The sequence below is a fragment of the Glycine soja genome, chromosome 6 (assembly GCF_004193775.1).
Source record: "Glycine soja cultivar W05 chromosome 6, ASM419377v2, whole genome shotgun sequence".
In the NCBI taxonomy this organism is placed as follows: Eukaryota; Viridiplantae; Streptophyta; class Magnoliopsida; order Fabales; family Fabaceae; genus Glycine; species Glycine soja.
Window position 1 is genome coordinate 22010448 of NC_041007.1, and position 20189 is coordinate 22030636.

Below are 20189 nucleotides of genomic sequence, written 5' to 3' on the forward strand. Positions count from 1 at the left end.
GGTCTCTATTTATAACCTAAGTGTCACACAAAATTGAGAGAAATTTGAATTTCTATTCAAATTTCACTTGAATTTGAAATTGAATTTGTGGAGCCAAAATTTCATTAATTATGATTAGTGAATTTCAGTTATGGTTCAGCCCACTGATCCAAGATCAATTCCAAGATTCTCCACTAAATGTGCTTAGGTATCATGAGGCATGTAAAGCATGAAGGACATGCACAAAGTGTGACTATATGATGTGACAATGGGGTGTACCAAGCAAATGCTCACCCCCCCCCCCTCTAAAATTTCATTGGATTCGGCTTCTCCCAATTCAATTAAATTTATTTCCCAACACACATCAAATATTCACTTAATGCATGTGAAATTGCAAAACCACCCCTAATACAAAATCTAGTCTAGGTGTCCTAAAATACAAGGGCTGAAAAATCCTACATTTCTAGGGTACCCTACCTACATTATGGAGCCCTAAATACAAGGCCCAAAAATAATGAAACCTTAATCTAATATGTACAAAGATAAATGGGCTCATACTTAGCTCAAGGGCCCGAAATCTACCCCAAGGCTCATGAGAACCCTAGGGCCTTCTCTTGCATCTTTGGCCCAATCTTCTTGGAGTCTTCTATCCAATACCCTTGGGGGTAGGATTGCATCATTGTATGGTGTGTTTTGTTATGTACTCCTAGGCTTCCTAGTGTTGTTTTACACTGGGATGGTACCACATTGCATATAGGATTGAGTCTTAGTGTATTTGTTGCATAACACCTCTGTAATGATCATTGTGACTTGCTATGTGATGGTGGATAATGAATTGTGTGAGTGTGAGATGTTGTATTGTACTTGAGATTTGTTGTTTTTAACACGTGATTAATGCAAAGTTGTGGAATGTGATTTTGTGATTAAATCCTTGGGACAAGTGATGTTACACAATGAGTGGTAAAATGATGTGAATTGTGCTAAGTTGAGCTTGTTATACTAATACTATATATATGTGTCTTTTTTTATCTCTACATCTTTAGAAATGTGATAACTCACTCCCCGTGTGTTGTTTGTGTTTCGATCATGTGATTATCTCGAACCTTGTGTTCAGCGGAGCAAAAGACTAGGTGGATTGCTTTAAAGAACCTCAAGCTGGAGGACGTTGAGACACAATGCTCTGATAGGATGTGACATTGGGGCATAGGGTTTTTGTTTTAAGTGCATGATGTTCAAAACATGTCATTTTACTTTATTTTATTTTGCTACTTAACTTGAGTTCTTTTGTAAACTTGAAAGACCTTATTTTGAGCCAGAAATGTTTTTGATAAGTTTTTTTTGGTAAAAGTGAAGCGAATATGGACCTTTTACCCATGTGGATTTACTGAATAAAATTGATTTAATTAGATTTTGCATTTTATATGTTTTTCTCATTTATATGAATGTTGGGGTAAAGGGTGTCACATTTAGTGGTATCAAAGTAGGTCGAACCTTTCGGCCAATTTGTTATGTGCTTACCATATTCTGTTGTGCACTCTATGTGATTTCTTATGATTATTCTATTGTTTATGTTGGAATTGTAGCTTGCTTTTCCCTTTCGCATGATTGCATGAGACTAATTGATGCTCGTGATATGCCTTGTATCCTTAATGTCCAATACACCATAATTCCACTGTGGAGTCACGAGCTATGAGACCGACCATCTTTATAATTTGTGAAGTACGGTAGGACATTATGGCAAGCTGTTAGGTGATGCAAGTAGTCTTGATATTGATTGATAATGACTTAATGAGAAACTACCTATGAAGGGTTCTGACCAGTGGAGGATTCTGACCGATGAAGGATTCTGACCAACTAGAGGGTTGAGTGAAGTATCATCAAGTGAAGTACCACTAAGTAAAGTATCGTATGGAGTGAATCATTGAGACATTAACTTTCGAGGGATGGTCTAATTAAAAGTGTGGTGTATGTATTTGTGTTGTTGAGAACCTTTGAACTGCATGTCTGTGGTGAATGAGAGTAATTGCTTGGTGTGCCAATATGAATTAGTTAGATTCTTATTTTCTTATCTTACGTGTATATCGTGAGTAACTATACTTCCTTGATGCATGTATGATGACTATTTAATTCTTATTTCTTTTATGTACATTATATGCTTGTTGTAGGAACCTTACAATTATATGTAAGTTTGTAGTGTGGTGTTCTACCTTATTTGCATGGATAGTATGGTTGTTTGCAATTCCTTATTCTTAGTGACGCTAATGCCCTATAGTTCAATGACCTGTGTCAAAGGTCGAAGCACCATTTTTTTCTCATCTTAACTTCGTCATAGTTGTTGTTGCTGCAATAAGGTGCACGACAAGTAGTAGGTGTAGCAACAACTTTGACATCCATGACTTTGACTATTGAGTTAGAAGATATGGAAACTAGAAAAAGGAAAACAATGATGCAACAACAGTAGAAGTTGGAGTTATGAAGTTGAAGTTTCAGCTTCAGAACTTCAACTTCACAACCTCAACTTCTACGGTTGTGGTATTGTGATTTTCCTTATCCTAGTTTTAATATCTTCAAACCCAATAATCAAAGTCATGATTGTGCACTAGAAGTCGTTGCTACGCTGGCTATGTGTTGTGCTCCATATTGCAGCAACAACAACTATATGACAAAGCCATAATAATCAAAGAAAAGTTTGGCTTCTTCCTTTAACCTTTTCATTTGGCATGGGTGATGGTGATTCTTTCAATGCCCCATATTTCATAACATGTAATCGTACTAATCAAATGATTATTTCATTCTTAAAAAACAATCATTCAAGTGTGTGTGTGTGTGTGCACAACATCTCACACAATGGCTAGTTGTACATTTCATTGCTAGTAGCCGGAAGTTGTCATGACTAAAGGACTGACGAGTTAGTGGAAAAAATCTATAGTTGGTTCCTCGACGTGAATCCTTTTCACTTAGAGTCCAACAGAAACAAGTTAACCGTGGTGGATGCTAACACATTGTGGAAAGTACAATGTCTAATGTGTCAATAGTAATTTTGTGTCGCTAAGTCAGTAATCAAAATATTCATCGTCTTTGTTTATATGTAACATTTGCTTAGTTTTTCTCGTTAAGTTCAATTCATGGAATATTAAAAGCAAAGTAGCATTAGTTCCTATTGATGAATTAATGATAAATTTATCAATCTATATTTCTAGATTGATCTAAGGCAAAAGTCTCCAGATGATAACTAATTTTTATAATTGACTTAGTCTACCGTGACAACGAAGTATCATGGATATTACCACTTAGTTCAATGAAGATGCCAATAAAAATTCCCATTAGTTTTTCTAATTTTATCGTCTTTTCAATTTGACGGAATCTTACTCTTCCTAAAAAATTGAGATGTGACTCCTACAATAAATTAATAATAAAGAATTTAAATAAAATAATTTTGCAAAGTAAATAAAAAATAATAAAATGAAGAACTAGAAAACAAAATGAATTGTACATCGTCATTGATATTATCTACTCAAATAATTTAGTGTCAATTATCCTCTTTAAAAAATACTTTATGTCTTTAAAAGAATATGAAAATGAGGAGAGAGAAAAAATAGAACTGAAAAATTAAAAGTTACAATTATTTTTAGATATCCTATATGTTGCCAATACTTTCTAAGGGATACAACACAATTAATTACTTTCTAAGGCATTGAAACAATAGTCACAATACTATCTAATTATGTAAAACTAATATTGTAGTAGGCAATCATAATCGTTATTAGTTTTTATTAATGTGGCACTGTCCAATCAAACGTCCCTAGGGCTTAGCTACAACAAAACATAATAGTAAACTATGATTTATATAAATTTCATTGTAACAATTGAAGAAGAGAAAAGCAGAGGGCCTAAGGCGATGGGCTAACCCACCACACCGCTATGCTTAAATGAATGTTTATCAAACAAGGAGAACATAGCCTATATCTTGGCGGTGGGTTAAGCATAAATATAGGTGTGTGTATACATACATAAAAGGATGTTGTTAGTTGTAATGGATGGTGTTGAACATCATAAGTGTTTGATAAAGAGTATATTGGCTAAGAGATCATGGGACTCTGAAGCGGGAATAAATGGAGTAGCTCAGCATTTTAGATGCAAAATGCAGAAAATGGTTTTACGAAAAATGCTTTAGAGCATAAACTGGAAAATTTCTACAATGATAATTATATGGACCCTATAAATAATAACACGCGTAATACTTTCATGATTTCCTATAAATTTGAATGTGATGCAGTGAAACATAAGGTAGATCATAAGTATGAGAACCATCAAAAAGTAAATGGAAAACAGAGTGCATTTGGGGCTAAGGTAAAGGAAAGGCCGAGTGGCCTCAAAGTGGCCAACCAATTGCTAGATGCACTTCATATTACTGAAAATAGCGTTGCTCCAGAGATGATTTCATCAGCAGGAGTGCCTTAAGTTATAGTGAAAGATTGAAATGCAACAACACACTCTTTGTTTACTCACTCCCTCATGCATCTCGCCTCTCTCACAGTCACACACACACACACACAACAACAACACTTGCCTACTTTCACAATACATTATTAAAAAATAAAAGAGCACTAACCAATTGGCATAGCCACGACGGCGTGTGCGACAATGGTGAGGGCTCAACGGTAGCGCCACAACGATGTGGGTGAGCAGAGAGCAAGACAATTGCGACGGAGGCATGGGAACCTCATGCGAGGGTGGTGTGACGGTGGTGGAGCTTGTGCAACGCCAGCATGATTATGATGGGCAACGGTGAGTGCGAAGGCTTTCGAAAATTACCAAAAGGGAAGTCACTGATTGAGTCCCTCATTAGGGTTGGGTTCTTTTATTTTTGGTGTAATTTTAATTTCCGATAGAAACATAATCTGTTGGAAAATCTGTCGGTAATATTTAAATTTTCAACGAAAACATAATCTGTAGGAAAAAAATCATCGGTAATTTATACTTTCCGACGGAAAAATTATCCATGGGTAAATTTCGTCAAGAATTCAAACATTCCACTCCGTCGATCAATTTCATTGGTAATGCAGACATTTCCAAAAGAATACATTCCGTGGAAAATATTTTGTCGGTAATAATGATTTTTCTTGTAGTGTATGCAGAGCAAATACTTTAGAGGGACACACTATTGCATTGTGCCTTTGTATTTTTTGAAAAAATTCATCATCATATGAAAACTCTTGCAGGATTATTTTTGTTGAAAGACTCCATTAATTCTTCCAAGGCTATCAATTTTCTTCTATTTATTTTTCTAGATAACTTAAGCAAAACTCATTCACCTTCAACTCTCCATTTTTTTAACACGCACGAATACCTTTCTCACCATCATGAATTCCTTTTCTTTATCTTTCATTTTCCCTTGCCCATAAACGAAAGCTCTCACCTCTCACGTAGATTTTGACTTTTAACTTACTAATTATTCTCCACAGATGTTGTTATCTTTCTCGTTCACTAAATATTCTCCACAATCGTCGTCACTCACTAATTATTCACATTGTAAATTCTCTAGTTCTTATCGGGGGAAACCATTAGCAAGGTATATATATATTACCAATGACTTCACCAATGCGAGAAGGTTTTGTCAGATAACTACTGAGCATTTACAATGGTATCGCCTATGCATTTTGACATTCACTATGGTTTTACTTACATGCATAACTTGAAGAGTTCTACTTAGATTTTTTTCATGTGAGTCCCCACTATCCAAAACAACAAGAAATATGTTGTTGTTGAGGTTTTGAAGGTGTATGCAAAATAACTGGCAGGCTCTATTTTTTTCATTTGAAATTCTTGACCGCCTAGATATGATACAAACCACTTATGGTGGTGTTATTGTTTAACTTATATAGGGAAGAAAAATACATTAAAGTGGGTAGCCATTGAAGAACTAATGGATTATCACAACAAAAAGTGTTCTCACATGAGTTGACATTCAATGATGGCCTCTTGGAAAATTATAAAGGCATCCATCCATGCAATATGGCATCCTTCTAACTTATTTTTGGCGTGCACTTTCCCTATTGTGTCAGCACCCACCACATGGTTAACCTATTTCGGTTGGACACTAAGTGAAAAGGTTTCAAGGAGAGGAACCAACTATTGATTTTTTCCATTATTACCATGACAACTACTAGTTGTTGTATGAAACGCACACCTCTCCATCAATTGAGATGTCTTGTAAACGCACACCAGAATGACTATCTTTTAAGAATGAGATATGTGTTTTATATGTATGATTACATGTTATAAGATATGAGGAAATGAGAGAACGACCCTCACTCATGCCAAATGGAAAGAGTATAAAGGCAAAGCCACCATTTTTTCATATTTTGGATTCGTCATAGTTGTTGTTGTTGCACTATGGAGCACAACAAGTAACATGTGTAGCAACCGCTTCAAGTGCACAACAATGACATTGATAATTGGGTTTCAAGATATAAAACTAGGATAAGGAAAATCACAATACCACAATCAGAATAAGAAAAAAAATTTGGTTTCATCCTTATACCCTTTCCATTTGGCATGAGTAAGGGTTGTTCTCTTCATTCTTAGAAAATAATCATTCAAGTGTGTGTGTGTGTGTGTGTGTGTGTTTGTCTTTGTGAGTGCACGCACGCGTGACATCTCACTCAATGGCGAGTTTCATATTTCGTTGTCAGTAGCTAGAAGTTGGCACGACTAAAGGATTGACAAGATAGTGGAAAAATCTATAGTTAGTTCCTCAATGTGAATCCTTTTCACTAGGAGTGCAACCAAAACAAGTTAACTATGGTGAATGTTGACACATTAGGGAAAGTACATGGAGCAAATATTTTAGAGGGCACACTATTGCATTGTGTCTTTGAACTTTTCAAAGAATCCATCATAGTATAAAAACTCTTGTAAGGGAACTTTTTGTTGAGAGACTCCATTAATTCTTCCAAGGCTAACCAGTTTCATGTATTTATCTTCCCTAGATAACTTAAACAAAATATCACATAGCTCACACTCATTCACCCTTAGCTCTCCATTTTTTTTAATGCACACAAAGACCTCATCTCGAATACCCTTCTCACCATCATGAATTCCTTTTCTTTATCTCTCATTCTCTCTCACCAAAAACGAATTACCTCTCTCCCCTCACATACGTTTTGACTTTTAACTTTCTAATTATTCTCCACAAATATTGTTAGGTTTTTTTTACCAAAATAGGTCAAAAATGAAAACTAATTACCATAATAGGTTGATTAAGAAAGTATTTACTAAAATAGGTGATTTTTGCCTCATAGGAAGTAGGAGGCACCTTGTGCTTTTTGTTTGTGTTGTAGCAGGAGGTGCCACCCTGGAAAGTTGCATCTAGTTAAGCCAACACTAAATATTCTTGATTAATGGCATTTTCACTCAATTTAGCGGTCAAGCCGATGTAAGACACCCTTTTAATATTAGCATACAAATAAACAGAAATTACTTATTTTATTAAAAAAATCATTTTTTAGAAAAAAGTTTAAATAAACTCACCCATATTATTTTATCATTCCTATATACTTTGTTATTCTTTATTTCAATTTTTAGTTAAGATTATAAAATGTAAGTAAAAAGATGAAGAATATATTATAATTTCAAAGTTTACAATGAAATACAATTATATAATGAAATGCTAAACAATAATTCAAACTTGATTACAACTATAATATTAATTTTCCTTTCTTAAAAAATATATTTGCTTAATAAAATAATGTATTTTACCACTAGAGTTTAACTCAATTTGATTGAGTAGAATGTTAGTTGTTATAAATCTTCTTATTTGATTCCTACATATAAATAATAATAATAATAATATTTTAGATAATGCAATATTATGAATAAATGAATCTCCTTTATTATAATACAAATATATAATATAAATAAACTAAAGCCTAAAAAATGTGTCATTGGGATACTTGAAAGAATTGTGTACCATTGATTTTCAAAAAAAAAATAATTATATAAAAAATTGAGGTTTAAACCATTTTTTGTTTCAAAAAGATATTTTTATTTGGTTTTTTTAAAGCCAAAACTTTCATTCAATATTAGATGACAATAATGTATACAAAGAGGTATCAAAGGAAAAAAAGAATATAATAATTTTTATTTATCATAATTTGTAGTATATTGTAACAATATTAAAATACATACTCGTATTACTTCATTCTTCATTACCAAAAGAAATTAAAATATATACTCCTATTACTATATTCCTTGTTACTAATAGTACATACCCTTTTTTTCCTAATTAATTAATACACTTATACTTACTATAAGTAGTCTCATCAATATAATACAAACATGATTGGTTGAGATAAATTTTATGAGTATCTTGCATCGGCTTGGCCTAGACTAAATAGTTGTCCAGGGTGGCGCTTCTTACTTCCTATGTGACAAAAATCACCCATTTTGGTAAATTATTATTGATCAATCCATTATGATAATTAGTTTTAGTTTTTAACCCATTTCGGTAAATCATCCAATGTTATTACCTCTCTCGTTCGCTAAATATTCTCCCAAGGCTAGCCCAACGGTGAGAAGGGTATAAAGCAAATTATAAGATAATTTTTTTTACTTTAAAAGAAAGAGCTCTATGTTAGGCCTTTTTGTCAATATATGTTACATTTTTGTCAACATATGTGGCCTTTTTACTTTATAAAAATTAATAGCAAATATTTTTGTTGGTGGGCCTAAAGCATAGCCTATAGTCGTTTTACTCTTGGGTCAATCCTATATTCTCCACAACCATCATCACTCACTAATTATTTACATTATAAATGCTCTAGCAGTTATCCGGGAAACCATTAGCAAGGTAGACATGTTATCAATGATTTCACCAATGCAAGAAGGGTTTCTCAGATAACTACTAAAGCATTTACAATGGTAACATGGTACCGCTTATGTATTTTGACATTCATTATGATTTGACTTACACACATAACTTGAAGCATTCTACTTAGATTGTTGGCACGTGTGAGTCCTCACTATCCAAAACCAAAGGAAATGTGTTGTTGTTGAGGTTTTGAAGGTCTATCGAAAATAATAAGTAGCCTTTTCACCAAAAATTCATGAGTGCATGGATACATACACACCACTTATGGTGGCATTATTTTTTAACTTATCTAGGGAAGAAAAATACATTAAAGTGGGCAGCCTTGGAAGAATTAATGGAGTCTCACAAGAAAATGTGCCCCCACATCAGTTGTAATTCAATGGTGGCCACATGGAAAATTACAAATACATTCATGCATGCAATAACGCGTCCCTCTAAATTATTTTTCGTGTGTACTTACCTTGTCATGTCAGCTCAACTAGAGTTAACCTATTTCAATTCCATGCTAAGTGAAAAGGTTTCTTGTCAAAGAGCTTACTATCAATTTTGTCAATTGACTTCTAGTTCTTTTACCATGGCAACTATTAGCTACTGGAATGAAACGTGCAGCTCTCCATCAAGTAAGATGTCTTGCACACGCACACTAGAATGACTATTTGTTAAGAATGGGATATGTGTTTGATATTTATGATTAAATGTTATGAGATATGAGGCATTGAGTGAACAACCCTAACTCATGCCAAACAGAAAAAGTATAAGGACAAAGCCACCATTTTTTCACATTTTTGGCTTCATCATAGTTGTTGTTGGTGCACTGAGGGGCACAACAAGTAACAGGTGTAGCAACAACTTTGAGTGCACAACCATAACTTTGATTATGGAATTAGAAGATATGGAAACTAGAATAGGGAAAATAATGATACAACAACAATAGAAGTTGAAGTTTTAGCTTCACAACCTCAATTTCTATTGTTGTGTTATTGTGATTTTCCTTATCATAGTTTTTATATCTTCAAACCAAATAATCAAAGTCATGGTTGTGCACTAAAAATGGTTGCTAGACTGGCTACTTGTTGCGCTCCACAGTGCAACAACAACAACTATATGAAGAAGCAAGAATAAGAAAAAAAGTGTTGCTCTGTCCTTATACTTTTTTCATTTTGCATAGTGAGGGTTGTTCCCTCAATGTCCCATATCTCATAACATGTAGTCGTACTAATCAAACACCTATCTTATTTTTATAAAACAATCATTCAAGTGTATGTGCACGATATCTCACTCAATGGCAAGTTGCACATTTCATTGCCAGTAACTAGAAGTTGTGACTATTAAATTAAAGGACTGGCAAGTTAGTGGAAATAATCTATAGTTGGTTCCTCGACATGAATCCTTTTGACTTAGAGTTCAACTGAAATAAGTTAATCATGGTGGATGTTGACACATTAGGGGAAGTACGCAAAGCAAATACTTTAGAGGGACACATTATTGCACTGTGCATTTGTACTTTTCGAAGAATCCATCATTGTATGGAAACTCGTGTGAGGGCACTTTTTGTTGTGAGATTCCATTAATTCTTCCAAGGCTATCCAATTTCCAGTAGTTGTCTTCCCTACATATCTTAAACAAAAATCACATTGCCCACACCCATTCACCCTCAGCTCTCCATTTTGTTTGACACATATAGAGTCCCCATCTCGAATACCCTTCGCACCATCATGAATTCATTTTCTTTATCTCTCATTCTCTCTCACCCAAAAACAAAACCTTTCTCCCCTCATGTACATTTTGACTTTTAACTTACTAAATACAAATGTTGTTACCCCTCTCATTCGCTAAATATTCTTCACTCGCTTATTATTATTTATATATTATCAATGATTACACCAATGCAGGAATGGTTTCTCACATAACTTCTACTAGAGCATTTACAATGGTAAACATTGTACTGCCTATGTATTTTGACATTCGTTATGGTTTGACTTACACAAATAACTTGAAGCATTCTACTTGGATTGTTGGCACGTATGAGTGCCCATTGTCCAAAACCATAGGAAATGTGTTGTTGTTGAGGTTTTGAAGGTCTATGGCAAATAATTGGTAGGCTCTATCTTTTACCAGAAATTCATGATTGCATGGATATGATACACACAACTTATGGTAGCATTATTTTTTAACTTATCTAGGGAAGAAAATTACATTAAAGTGGATAACCTTGGAAGAATTAATGGAGTCTCACAACAAAATGTGTCCTGACATGAGTTGAAATTCAATGATAACCTGTTGGAAAAGTACAAAGATATCCATGCACGCAATAGGGCGTCCCTCTAAATTATTTTTCTTGCGTACTTCCCATGTCGTGTTAGCACCCACCATGGCTAAACTATTTCGATTGGTTGCTAAGTGAAAATGTTTCTTGTCGAATAACCAACTATTGATTTTGTCCACTGACTTCTAGTCCTTTTACCGTGGCAACTACTAGGTACCGGAAAGAAATGTGTAGCTCTCCATCAAGTGAGATGTCTTGCACATGCACACTAGATTGACTATTTGTTAAGAATAGTATATGTGTTTGATTTGTATGATTACATGTTTGAGATATGAGACATTGAGGGAACAAGCCTCATTCATGCCAAACGGAAAGGGTATAAGGACGAAGCCACCATTTTTTTCAAATTTTGGCTTTGTCATATTTGTTGTTGTTGCACTAAGGGGCTCCACAAGTAGCTAGTGTAACAACAATTTTGAATACACAACCATGACTTAAATTATTGAGTTAAAGATATGAAAACAAAGATAAGGAAAATAATGATACAACAACAACAAAAGTTGAAGTTCTTAAGTTGAAGTTTCAACTTCAAAATTTCAACTTCACAGCCTCAATTTCTATGGTTGTGGTATTGTGATTTTCCTTATCGTAGTTATATCTTCAAATCCAAAAATCAAAGTCTTGGTTGTGCACTAGAAGTGGTTGCTACACGAGCTAGTTGTTGAGCTCCATAGTGTAGCAACAACAACTATATGTTGAAGCCAAAATAAGGGGAAAAATTGTGGCTCCTTCCTTATACCTTTCCATTTGGCATGAGTAAGGGCTGTTTCTTGGATGCCTCATATCTAATAACATGTAATCATACTAATCAAACACTTATCTCATCTTTAAAAAGCAATCATTTAAGTGTGTGTTCATTACATCTCACTTGATGGTGAGTTGCACATTTCATTGTCAGTAGTCAGAAGTTGCATGATTAAAGGACAGACTAGTTAGTGAAAAAAATCTATACTTTGTTCCTCGATGTGAATCCTTTTTCCACTTAGATGTTTGTTTTTTTTTTTTTACTTTAATCCTTACAAATAACTCACATTTTTTGTTTTAGTCTTGATAAATATGTCACTTTTTTATTTTAGTTCCCATTAATTTTATCATGATGGTGTGATATATAATGACATTATCACCCTTACACTTTATGGAATAGATTAACAAGGACAATTTAAAAAAAACAATACGGACATAAGTAAAAATGAATAACAAGAACTAAAACCAAAAATCTCTTTAGGAGTAAAAAGTTATTTAAGCGAGAAAAATAAAATAAAATAAAAATTAAAAACAGCAATATTCAATTTTTAAAAGTGGCAAAATTCGTGGTGTGAATTCTCAGACTCCCATGCCCATGTGGACTAGTTTGGACCATTTGTTCCTCCAATTATCTGGTATGTGGCTATGATTCTCTCTCTTCAGATTCCATCCCCATGGCAACGTCCAACCTCTCCCACCAAACTGCACGGCCGTTCCCCACAGCGTGCGTCAGTTCCCGGCCACCAAGCGCCGCCGTTAACCTCCGGCGGCACCTCCCACCTCCTCCCAAGCCCAGAAAACTGACCCTCAAAACCAACAACCGCTCCAAGTGGGCCATTCAATTGAGCCTAGTGGAGCAAAGCCCACCAAAATCAACGTTCAACATGCAGCAACTCGTGGGCTTTCTCTACGACGATCTAACCCACCTCTTCGACGATCAAGGTATCGATCAAACGGCCTACGACGAACGCGTCTTCTTTCGAGACCCAATCACCAAACACGACACTTTGAGTGGCTACCTCTTCAACATTGCACTTCTAAAAAATCTCTTCAGGCCCCAATTTCAGTTGCATTGGGTCAAACCGGTCCGTTTCAAAACTATTTTTTTTTTTTCTGTGTATATTAAAATATGTTCCTGTACTTCTACTTTAGTTGAAAATTGAAATTTGATTTTAGTTGCTGAATTTCAATTTTGATCAATTTGGTTATTCAACTTTACAAATAGTAATGGTTTTCGCTATCTTTAATGAGGGATGGAAACCACTGTTTTTAAAAGTTCCGGATCAAATTAATCAAAATTAAAGTAATAATACTGTTATTCTGTTGATCACTAGAACGTGGAGAGTGTAGTCGAGGGAGAGAATTCTAAGAGAGAGTTGTTAAAAAAGAATCAGAGTCCCTCTATTTATAGACTGGCCTTTGGCGGAAAACGTTAGTTATGCCATGGGTCATCTATTATTTGCGTTTCATAGCCTATATTGGTGACTTCATATGCGCAGGTTTCTTTAAATACGTCGCCATACCTTTACCTGTGTCTGGCCTAATATAACTAACAACGGGTAAAGTAGCTCCCAAGTCTGGTGTTGCTTTGTAGAAGTAATGTTAACTAAAGAGTGTAGAAGCGAATGTTTTCCCCACAGCCCCCACGTCAGTGTTGTTTTGTAGAAGTAATGTCAACTTAAGAGTGTAGAAGCAAATGTTTTTCCCATAACAGATTACATCCCATGTACCATGATACTTATTTGTAAAATAACCTACACTAGTCGGCATTAATTCTACAAAACAACACTGACTTGGGGGCCTATGAGGAAGACATTCTTCTACACTCTTAAGTCGGCTATGTAAAGAAACCGGCACATATGAAATCACCAACGTAGGCTATGAAACACAAATAATAGATGACCCGTGGCATAACTAACTTTCCCGCTAAAGGCCTCCAACAGTCTATAAATATTATAACTATACACAAAATAGGAGGACTCGGATTCATTTTTAACAACTCTCTCTCTCACCTTCTAGTGATCAACACCATAACAGATACTAATATCATTTTTTATTGAGAAAGTATAGGATCAAAAATATATTTTACCATGTTATTTGTTCAATTGGACTAATGGAATTGTTATAGACAGGACCGTATGAGATAACTACACGGTGGACCATGGTTATGAAATTCGTGCTACTTCCTTGGAAACCGGAACTGATCTTTACAGGAACTTCCGTTATGGGCATTAACCCAGAAAATGGCAAGTTCTGTAGCCACGTGGTAAGTTACAACTATCTAGTAGTTGTGCTATGCTATCAAATGATGAGTTTTTAAAGGACAATATTTACATGTTTGGTGCATTTGATGCTATTTCCAAATATTTTTCACCTTGGTAAGTGCTTTATAAAGGTTTAAATGAAACTCTAATTTTAATTGAAAAACAATACTTAACAGTGCTTAAACTGCATCTTATTTTTTAAAATGGAGAGATATTACCACTTTCAAATTGGCAATGAACTTCTTATTTTTTATTAGAGTAGAAGAGTAGAACTACTCCTTTTTCAGTTATGTTAGTTAACTCAACTAGCCTTAGGTTAATTGACAGTTGGTTTGTTAGTTATGACAGCTGATCTAAGCTCTAGTATAAATACTAGACATGTAACTACTTTTCAGTTGAGTTAGTTAATATCAAAAACTCCATTTCTGAAGTTTAAGCTTTTCTCTCCTTTTTCAATTCTGAAAACCTTTTATTTTTCAATTTTCCAGGACTTTTGGGATTCAATAGAGAAAAATGAGTATTTTTCTTTTGAAGGTTTGTTGGATGTAATCAAACAGGTAGCCCTTCTGTTTCACAATAGTTGGATGTATGCCTAGGATGTTCTTTATCTCAAAGTCTCCTGAAAGTTATTCTAACTAGGAAGCCTTGGCACTTTGCAGTTGAGGATTTATAAGACACCAGAATTGGAATCACCCAAATATCAAATATTGAAAAGGACGGAAAATTATGAGGTCAGTCTTGTCATTCATCAATGTAGTTGTTCTCGCATTGATACTGATAGTTTAATACTACCTCCGCTCCTATTTATAAGAAACAAGTTATAGTGTAAAATACAATATAACATGTTTCTTATAAATAGGAATGGAAGTAGTATATTTTCTGTCATTTCTGATGTAGCAGTCTGTTCCATGATAAAATAATGGGCCATTTTGTTTAAAGGATCACATTAATTCTGTTTAAATCATAACATAAAAAATCACCATTTGTGATCTACAACAACACCGCATCGTACTACTGCATAGCAAACATTAATGCACTAAGAGATGGTTCTTTATTTCATCAACCACCACAAAAATTTCAAGTGGCAAAAATAAAGATTAGTATATGTCTGAGTACTAGATTGAATTTTCACAATTTTTATCTATCGGATGAATTTTTTTTCCCCATTTTGAATGATAAAACAGGTTAGACAGTACAATCCATTCATAGTAGTAGAAACAAATGGAGACAAGCTATCTGGGTCTACTGGCTTCAATGATGTTGCTGGGTAAGATATAACAATCAAATGAAGCTTCCATTTGTTCTTAGATCAAGCCTTAGATAATGCTTAATGTTAATTATCCCCTTACACAGATATATATTTGGAAAGAATTCCACAACAGAGAAGATACCAATGACTACTCCTGTATTCACGGAAACCAATGATGCTGACCTGTCCAAAGTGTCAATCCAAATAGTTCTTCCATTAGACAAAGAAACAGAAAGGTATGCTACTGAGTTTTGCTTGTTTTGAAATTTGGATAAATTTTGTGCTAAGAGATGCATGCCTTAGCTTTATAAAGAAATGCAGTTTTGTAGAAAGTAATAAACATAAAAAAGTGTAATATCTTTAGTTGAATTTAAAGGTTTGTGCTTACTGTTTTAATGTTGACCAGTTTACCAAATCCTAATCAAGAAACAGTTCGCTTGAGAAAGGTTGAAGGAGGCATTGCTGCAGTAATGAAGTTTAGTGGAAAGCCCACAGAGGATACTGTTCGTGAAAAGGAGAAAACCCTGCGTGCCAATATCATTAAAGATGGTCTTAAGCCTCAATCTGGTTGTTTGCTTGCACGGTACAATGATCCAGGTCGAACATGGACCTTTATAATGGTATGCTACAAAACCTGCTTGAATGTGTCAGTTGATTTCTAATATGTGCAGTGCTTGCTCTACTGTAACTAATTCCCAGTGTAGATACCTGATGTATGCTTTGGATGAATTATTTAGTTATAGAGATTAGGTTCGAGAATAGTAACATAGAAGAAAAGAGAATGAGCCCTATTTTTGGGAGTTACCTTGTGTTCTTGGTGTATTCTCAATATTTCCCCAGCATCAAGCCAAGAACTCGAAGTGTGACTAATCAAGTTTATATCCTATTAAATATTGATTGTATAATCTATCTCAATGGAGCATGTCATTCCTTGATGCAATCCGACTAAGCAATAGATAATTTGAGGGTGTTTTAGATAAGAGATTAAAATGTACAAAAATAAAATAAAATCTTAAACTTATATTTGTAAATAGATGAGATTGAAACAATAAAATCAGGATAAGACAAACCACTAATGAGAATTTGGTTTCATTTCAATGCTATTCTTTCAATCCTACTTGAACCTTGACATGGGAGATAGCCAGAAGTGCTCTACATTATCCCCACTCTTTCCTTTGTCATTGGGCAGGAAAGTGCTTAACTGCCTAATCCTTTTCCATCAAGTAATCTCACACTTCATGAGGTAGATCAAGAGATTCAAGATGGATCTCTCTCAAAATCCCTTATTATGTGCCTCTTGATGTCTATTTATACTTTTGTTTCCCTTTACCATCCCCTAGGCAAGTCTATTATCTAGCCAGTGTCTGTCCAAATAAGGGTATGATAGGTCATAGGTCTTTTATTAAGCCTTGGGGATTTCTTCTTCTACTTTAATGAGATGAGACAGACTGATGCTAAGGATACACACACATACCTTGGACATCTGATCACACCGGCTGTGTCAGACTGTCAGTTACTAGAAAAAGAGCATGAGTGTGCTCTTTGATGTTATTTTATGAAAACCAAATAATGCAATTAGCTTTTTGCCTAAAAATGAAAATGGTAGAACTCTGTTTTAGCTTTCCAACATTGTTAGAATCACCTTGATTGCATTTGTGTAACTCAAGTTATACCCATTTTGCTGAAGCAAGGTCAGAATCAGCAACAATCTGCAGTTCATTTGATCTACTGAACTTCTTTCACCAAATTCTCAATTAATTAATTCAAATATGCTATTAAAGGCCAAATATAATAAACAAAGTCATTGATTCATCTTAAATGTGCAATAAAAAGAATAGATTTATCTAGATTCTTTCCATAAATATGGCAAATCATTTTATAAAAGTAATTACAGAGGGATTTTATATGTTAATTTGCAAAAGCTGCTTTTGCTTCCACTTGTCGTTCTGCAACTAAACAACTTTCTCATAAATTTGTATATAACATCAGAATTGGTTGTACTAGAAAACAAATTGAAACTAATTGTTTCTTGGAGGGTATCACCATAATTAAGCTTTGCTATGCATGTCATGGTGAAATTGAGTCTCCATTAAGGTTTTGTTTTTCTGCTATACGCCTGATTCTTAACATATATTAGTCTGCGGTCTGCTTCTATTCCCATCTATTTTCTTAGTTTAATGCATCCAATGAATTTCATTTTGTCAAATTATTATTTTCCCTACTGGAGATATGGGTTTCAACTTTTTCTTTTCTAAGTACTTGTATACTGTACCTGCATGTAGGTCTTCTATTGTAGAATTACTCCATGTTCAACGATGATCTATTTTTTCCTTTGGAAAGTTGTTACCTTAATTTGATGTTCGTCTGCTTAGCTAGTGACAATTGCTTCATTTGTTTTGTGGTTCATGACATGGAAGAGGAATGAAGTGCTCATATGGCTAGATGACTTTTCCTTGGATTAGCATCAATGCAGTAACCGTAGCTACTTTTTATCATCACTTGACACTATTTTTCGAACATATCTTTGGCTGTATATGAAAGATATGGTTAGAAATTCTCTTATCAAGGAGGGATGTTTGGAACCAAAAATAGGCTATAGACTACAACATTGAAAGTAGAAAGTTAGTGATTAAGGTACATGTTTATTAGCTGCTATTCATCGAGTTGTAAAAGAACATTAAGTTTACAGTACGCAGTTATATTTATTCTTTATGCTCCTGCAATTTATGTATGGCATAATTCAACAAAAGAAAGGTGCAGCGTTATGATAACTACTTTTAAATTCGAATTATCTTACCTATTCAAGACCACAGGAAGTGCACATGGATCGTGTCAGGATAGTAATGTGATAGAATACCGCAGCAACCGCAACAAGCATGACCCAAAAGGAACGTGCAAAGACCCACGTACCTGCTGGACTACATAGAAGAAACTGCCAAAGACCGTTAATCATGCATTCTGTATGTGCTTAGCAGTTTGTAATAGCATTGTTAGGAAATATTAGGCTGCCACATGTCCTTTTATATGTCCTTATATAGGAGTTTCGTGTTAGACATGCATGCTGTGCATGCTTAGCAGTTTGTAATAGTATTACTAGGAAATATTAGGCTGCCTTGTATAGGAGTTTCTAAAACTGCCCATAACTGGCAGTATTTGTCTTTAAAAGCACATAAAGCCATGAATAAAGGGAGAAGAAAAAAACCTTATTTCCGTACTCTTGTAAATCTCTTGCTTTTTATTCTTGGAGATAGTCTTGGTCTTGAATTCAAGACAACTCCCTCTATCATTTTGGTCCGACCTGCCCTCCTTCACCATGACCGAACACCACACCTGCTCCAAGACCACTGACCGCCTTGAGAAAGCGGTGCTCCGCCTCACACAAAACCAATCCACCTTCACCGACGCCCACCACAACTTTAAACTCCGCCTCGACGCGATCCAGGAGCAACTCAATGCTCTGCAACTACAGCCTCCACCTACTCCACCACCACCTCCACCACCACCAAACCTTAACCATTCACGTCCGCATATCAAACTCAAAGTACCCCGTTTTGACGAACATGACGCCACGGGATGGATCTTCAAGATATCTCAGTTTTTCGACTACCACGACACACCTGATGAAGAACGCATAACCGTAGGTTCGTTCTACATGGACAGTCCGGCTCTGAGTTGGTTCCAATGGATGTTCAGGAACGGTCTAATCACGTCGTGGCAATCCCTCCTTCAAGCCCTCGAATCCCGCTTTGCACCATCGTTCTACGACGATCCGAAAGGTACCTTATTCAAACTTACTCAACGGAGCTCCGTAAACGAGTATCTCAATGAATTTGAGCGGCTGGCAAACCGCATTGTCGGCCTACAACCATCCTTTCTCCTTAGCTGTTTTATTTCCGGTCTTACGCCGGAACTGAGACGCGAGGTATAAGCCTTACAACCCTTTCACTACCTCAGGCAATTTCTCTAGCCAAACTGCAAGACAAACTTGAGGACTGCCGACGTAGCTATCGTCCTCGGCTCCTTAACAACCCCCCACAACCATCCCAACCACCACCACTACAGACAAACCCCCCACTCCCGGCCCTTCTTCAATCTCCCAACCCACCACCCAAAACCCAGATCAAACGCCTCACTCCCAAGGAATTGACTACCAAGCGCGAACGTGGGTTATGCTATAATTGCGACAAAAAATGGAGCCCTTCCCATAGATGCAAAGCTCGTTTCTTTTTGCTCATTGCTGAAGATGATGCGCCTGACCTGGACCCTCCTCCCCAACCACTCGATGATCCCACCTCACCCACAACCCCGGACACCAGCCATGCCCAAATCAGCTTCAACGCCCTAGCCGGCACATCCGCACTAGAGGCTCTGCATCTCTATGGCCACATTCACCACTCTTGACTCACAATCCTCATCGATGGCGGAAGTACTCACAATTTCATCCAAACACGTGTGGCAAAATATCTTCAATTACCCCTGACCGCCACCCCACCATTACAGGTCACTGTTGGCAATGGTACTACCATTCCATGTAACCAACTTTGCCAGCGCACTGCCTTACAGATTCAAGGACAAACGTTTTACGTCGACCTTCATGTCCTTCCCATTAGTGGCGCCGATATTGTTCTCGGTGTCCAATGGCTCCGACAACTAGGTCCAATCCTCACCAACTATGACAACTTGACCATGCAATTCCGTTACCAAGATGACTCGGTTACACTTCGGGCTGATGCCATCCCACCAATCACTAACACA

The 20189-nt window shown here is 35.7% G+C and overlaps 1 protein-coding gene across 4 annotated transcripts; it reads left to right on the forward strand.

Annotated features, from left to right (window-relative positions):
• The first annotated feature begins 12518 nt into the window (after window positions 1-12518).
• On the forward strand, window positions 12519-18644 carry LOC114416701. Of its 4 annotated transcripts, none has more exons than XM_028381672.1 (8): window positions 12519-13006; window positions 14050-14187; window positions 14674-14742; window positions 14845-14916; window positions 15370-15452; window positions 15539-15670; window positions 15841-16054; window positions 18241-18644. In XM_028381672.1, exons 1-8 carry the CDS (start codon window positions 12596-12598, stop codon window positions 18358-18360), a joined length of 1239 nt encoding a protein of 412 aa, XP_028237473.1. In that variant the 5' UTR covers window positions 12519-12595; the 3' UTR covers window positions 18361-18644. The 4 variants fall into 4 exon arrangements, with proteins under 4 accessions (XP_028237473.1, XP_028237474.1, XP_028237476.1 ...); XM_028381673.1 differs by lacking the exon at window positions 18241-18644 and adding an exon at window positions 17717-17834; XM_028381675.1 differs by having other exon boundaries at window positions 12520-13006; window positions 18248-18644.
• The last annotated feature ends 1545 nt before the right edge of the window (window positions 18645-20189 follow it).

Coding starts and splice junctions, on each gene's coding strand:
- LOC114416701 (XM_028381672.1), top strand. CDS start 12,596: ATGGCAACGTCCAACCTCTCCCACCAAACTGCACGGCCGTTCCCCACA. Junction 14,743..14,844: donor TGTTGGATGTAATCAAACAG/GTAGCCCTTCTG, acceptor GGCACTTTGCAG/TTGAGGATTTATAAGACACC. Junction 16,055..18,240: donor GAACATGGACCTTTATAATG/GTATGCTACAAA, acceptor TACCTATTCAAG/ACCACAGGAAGTGCACATGG.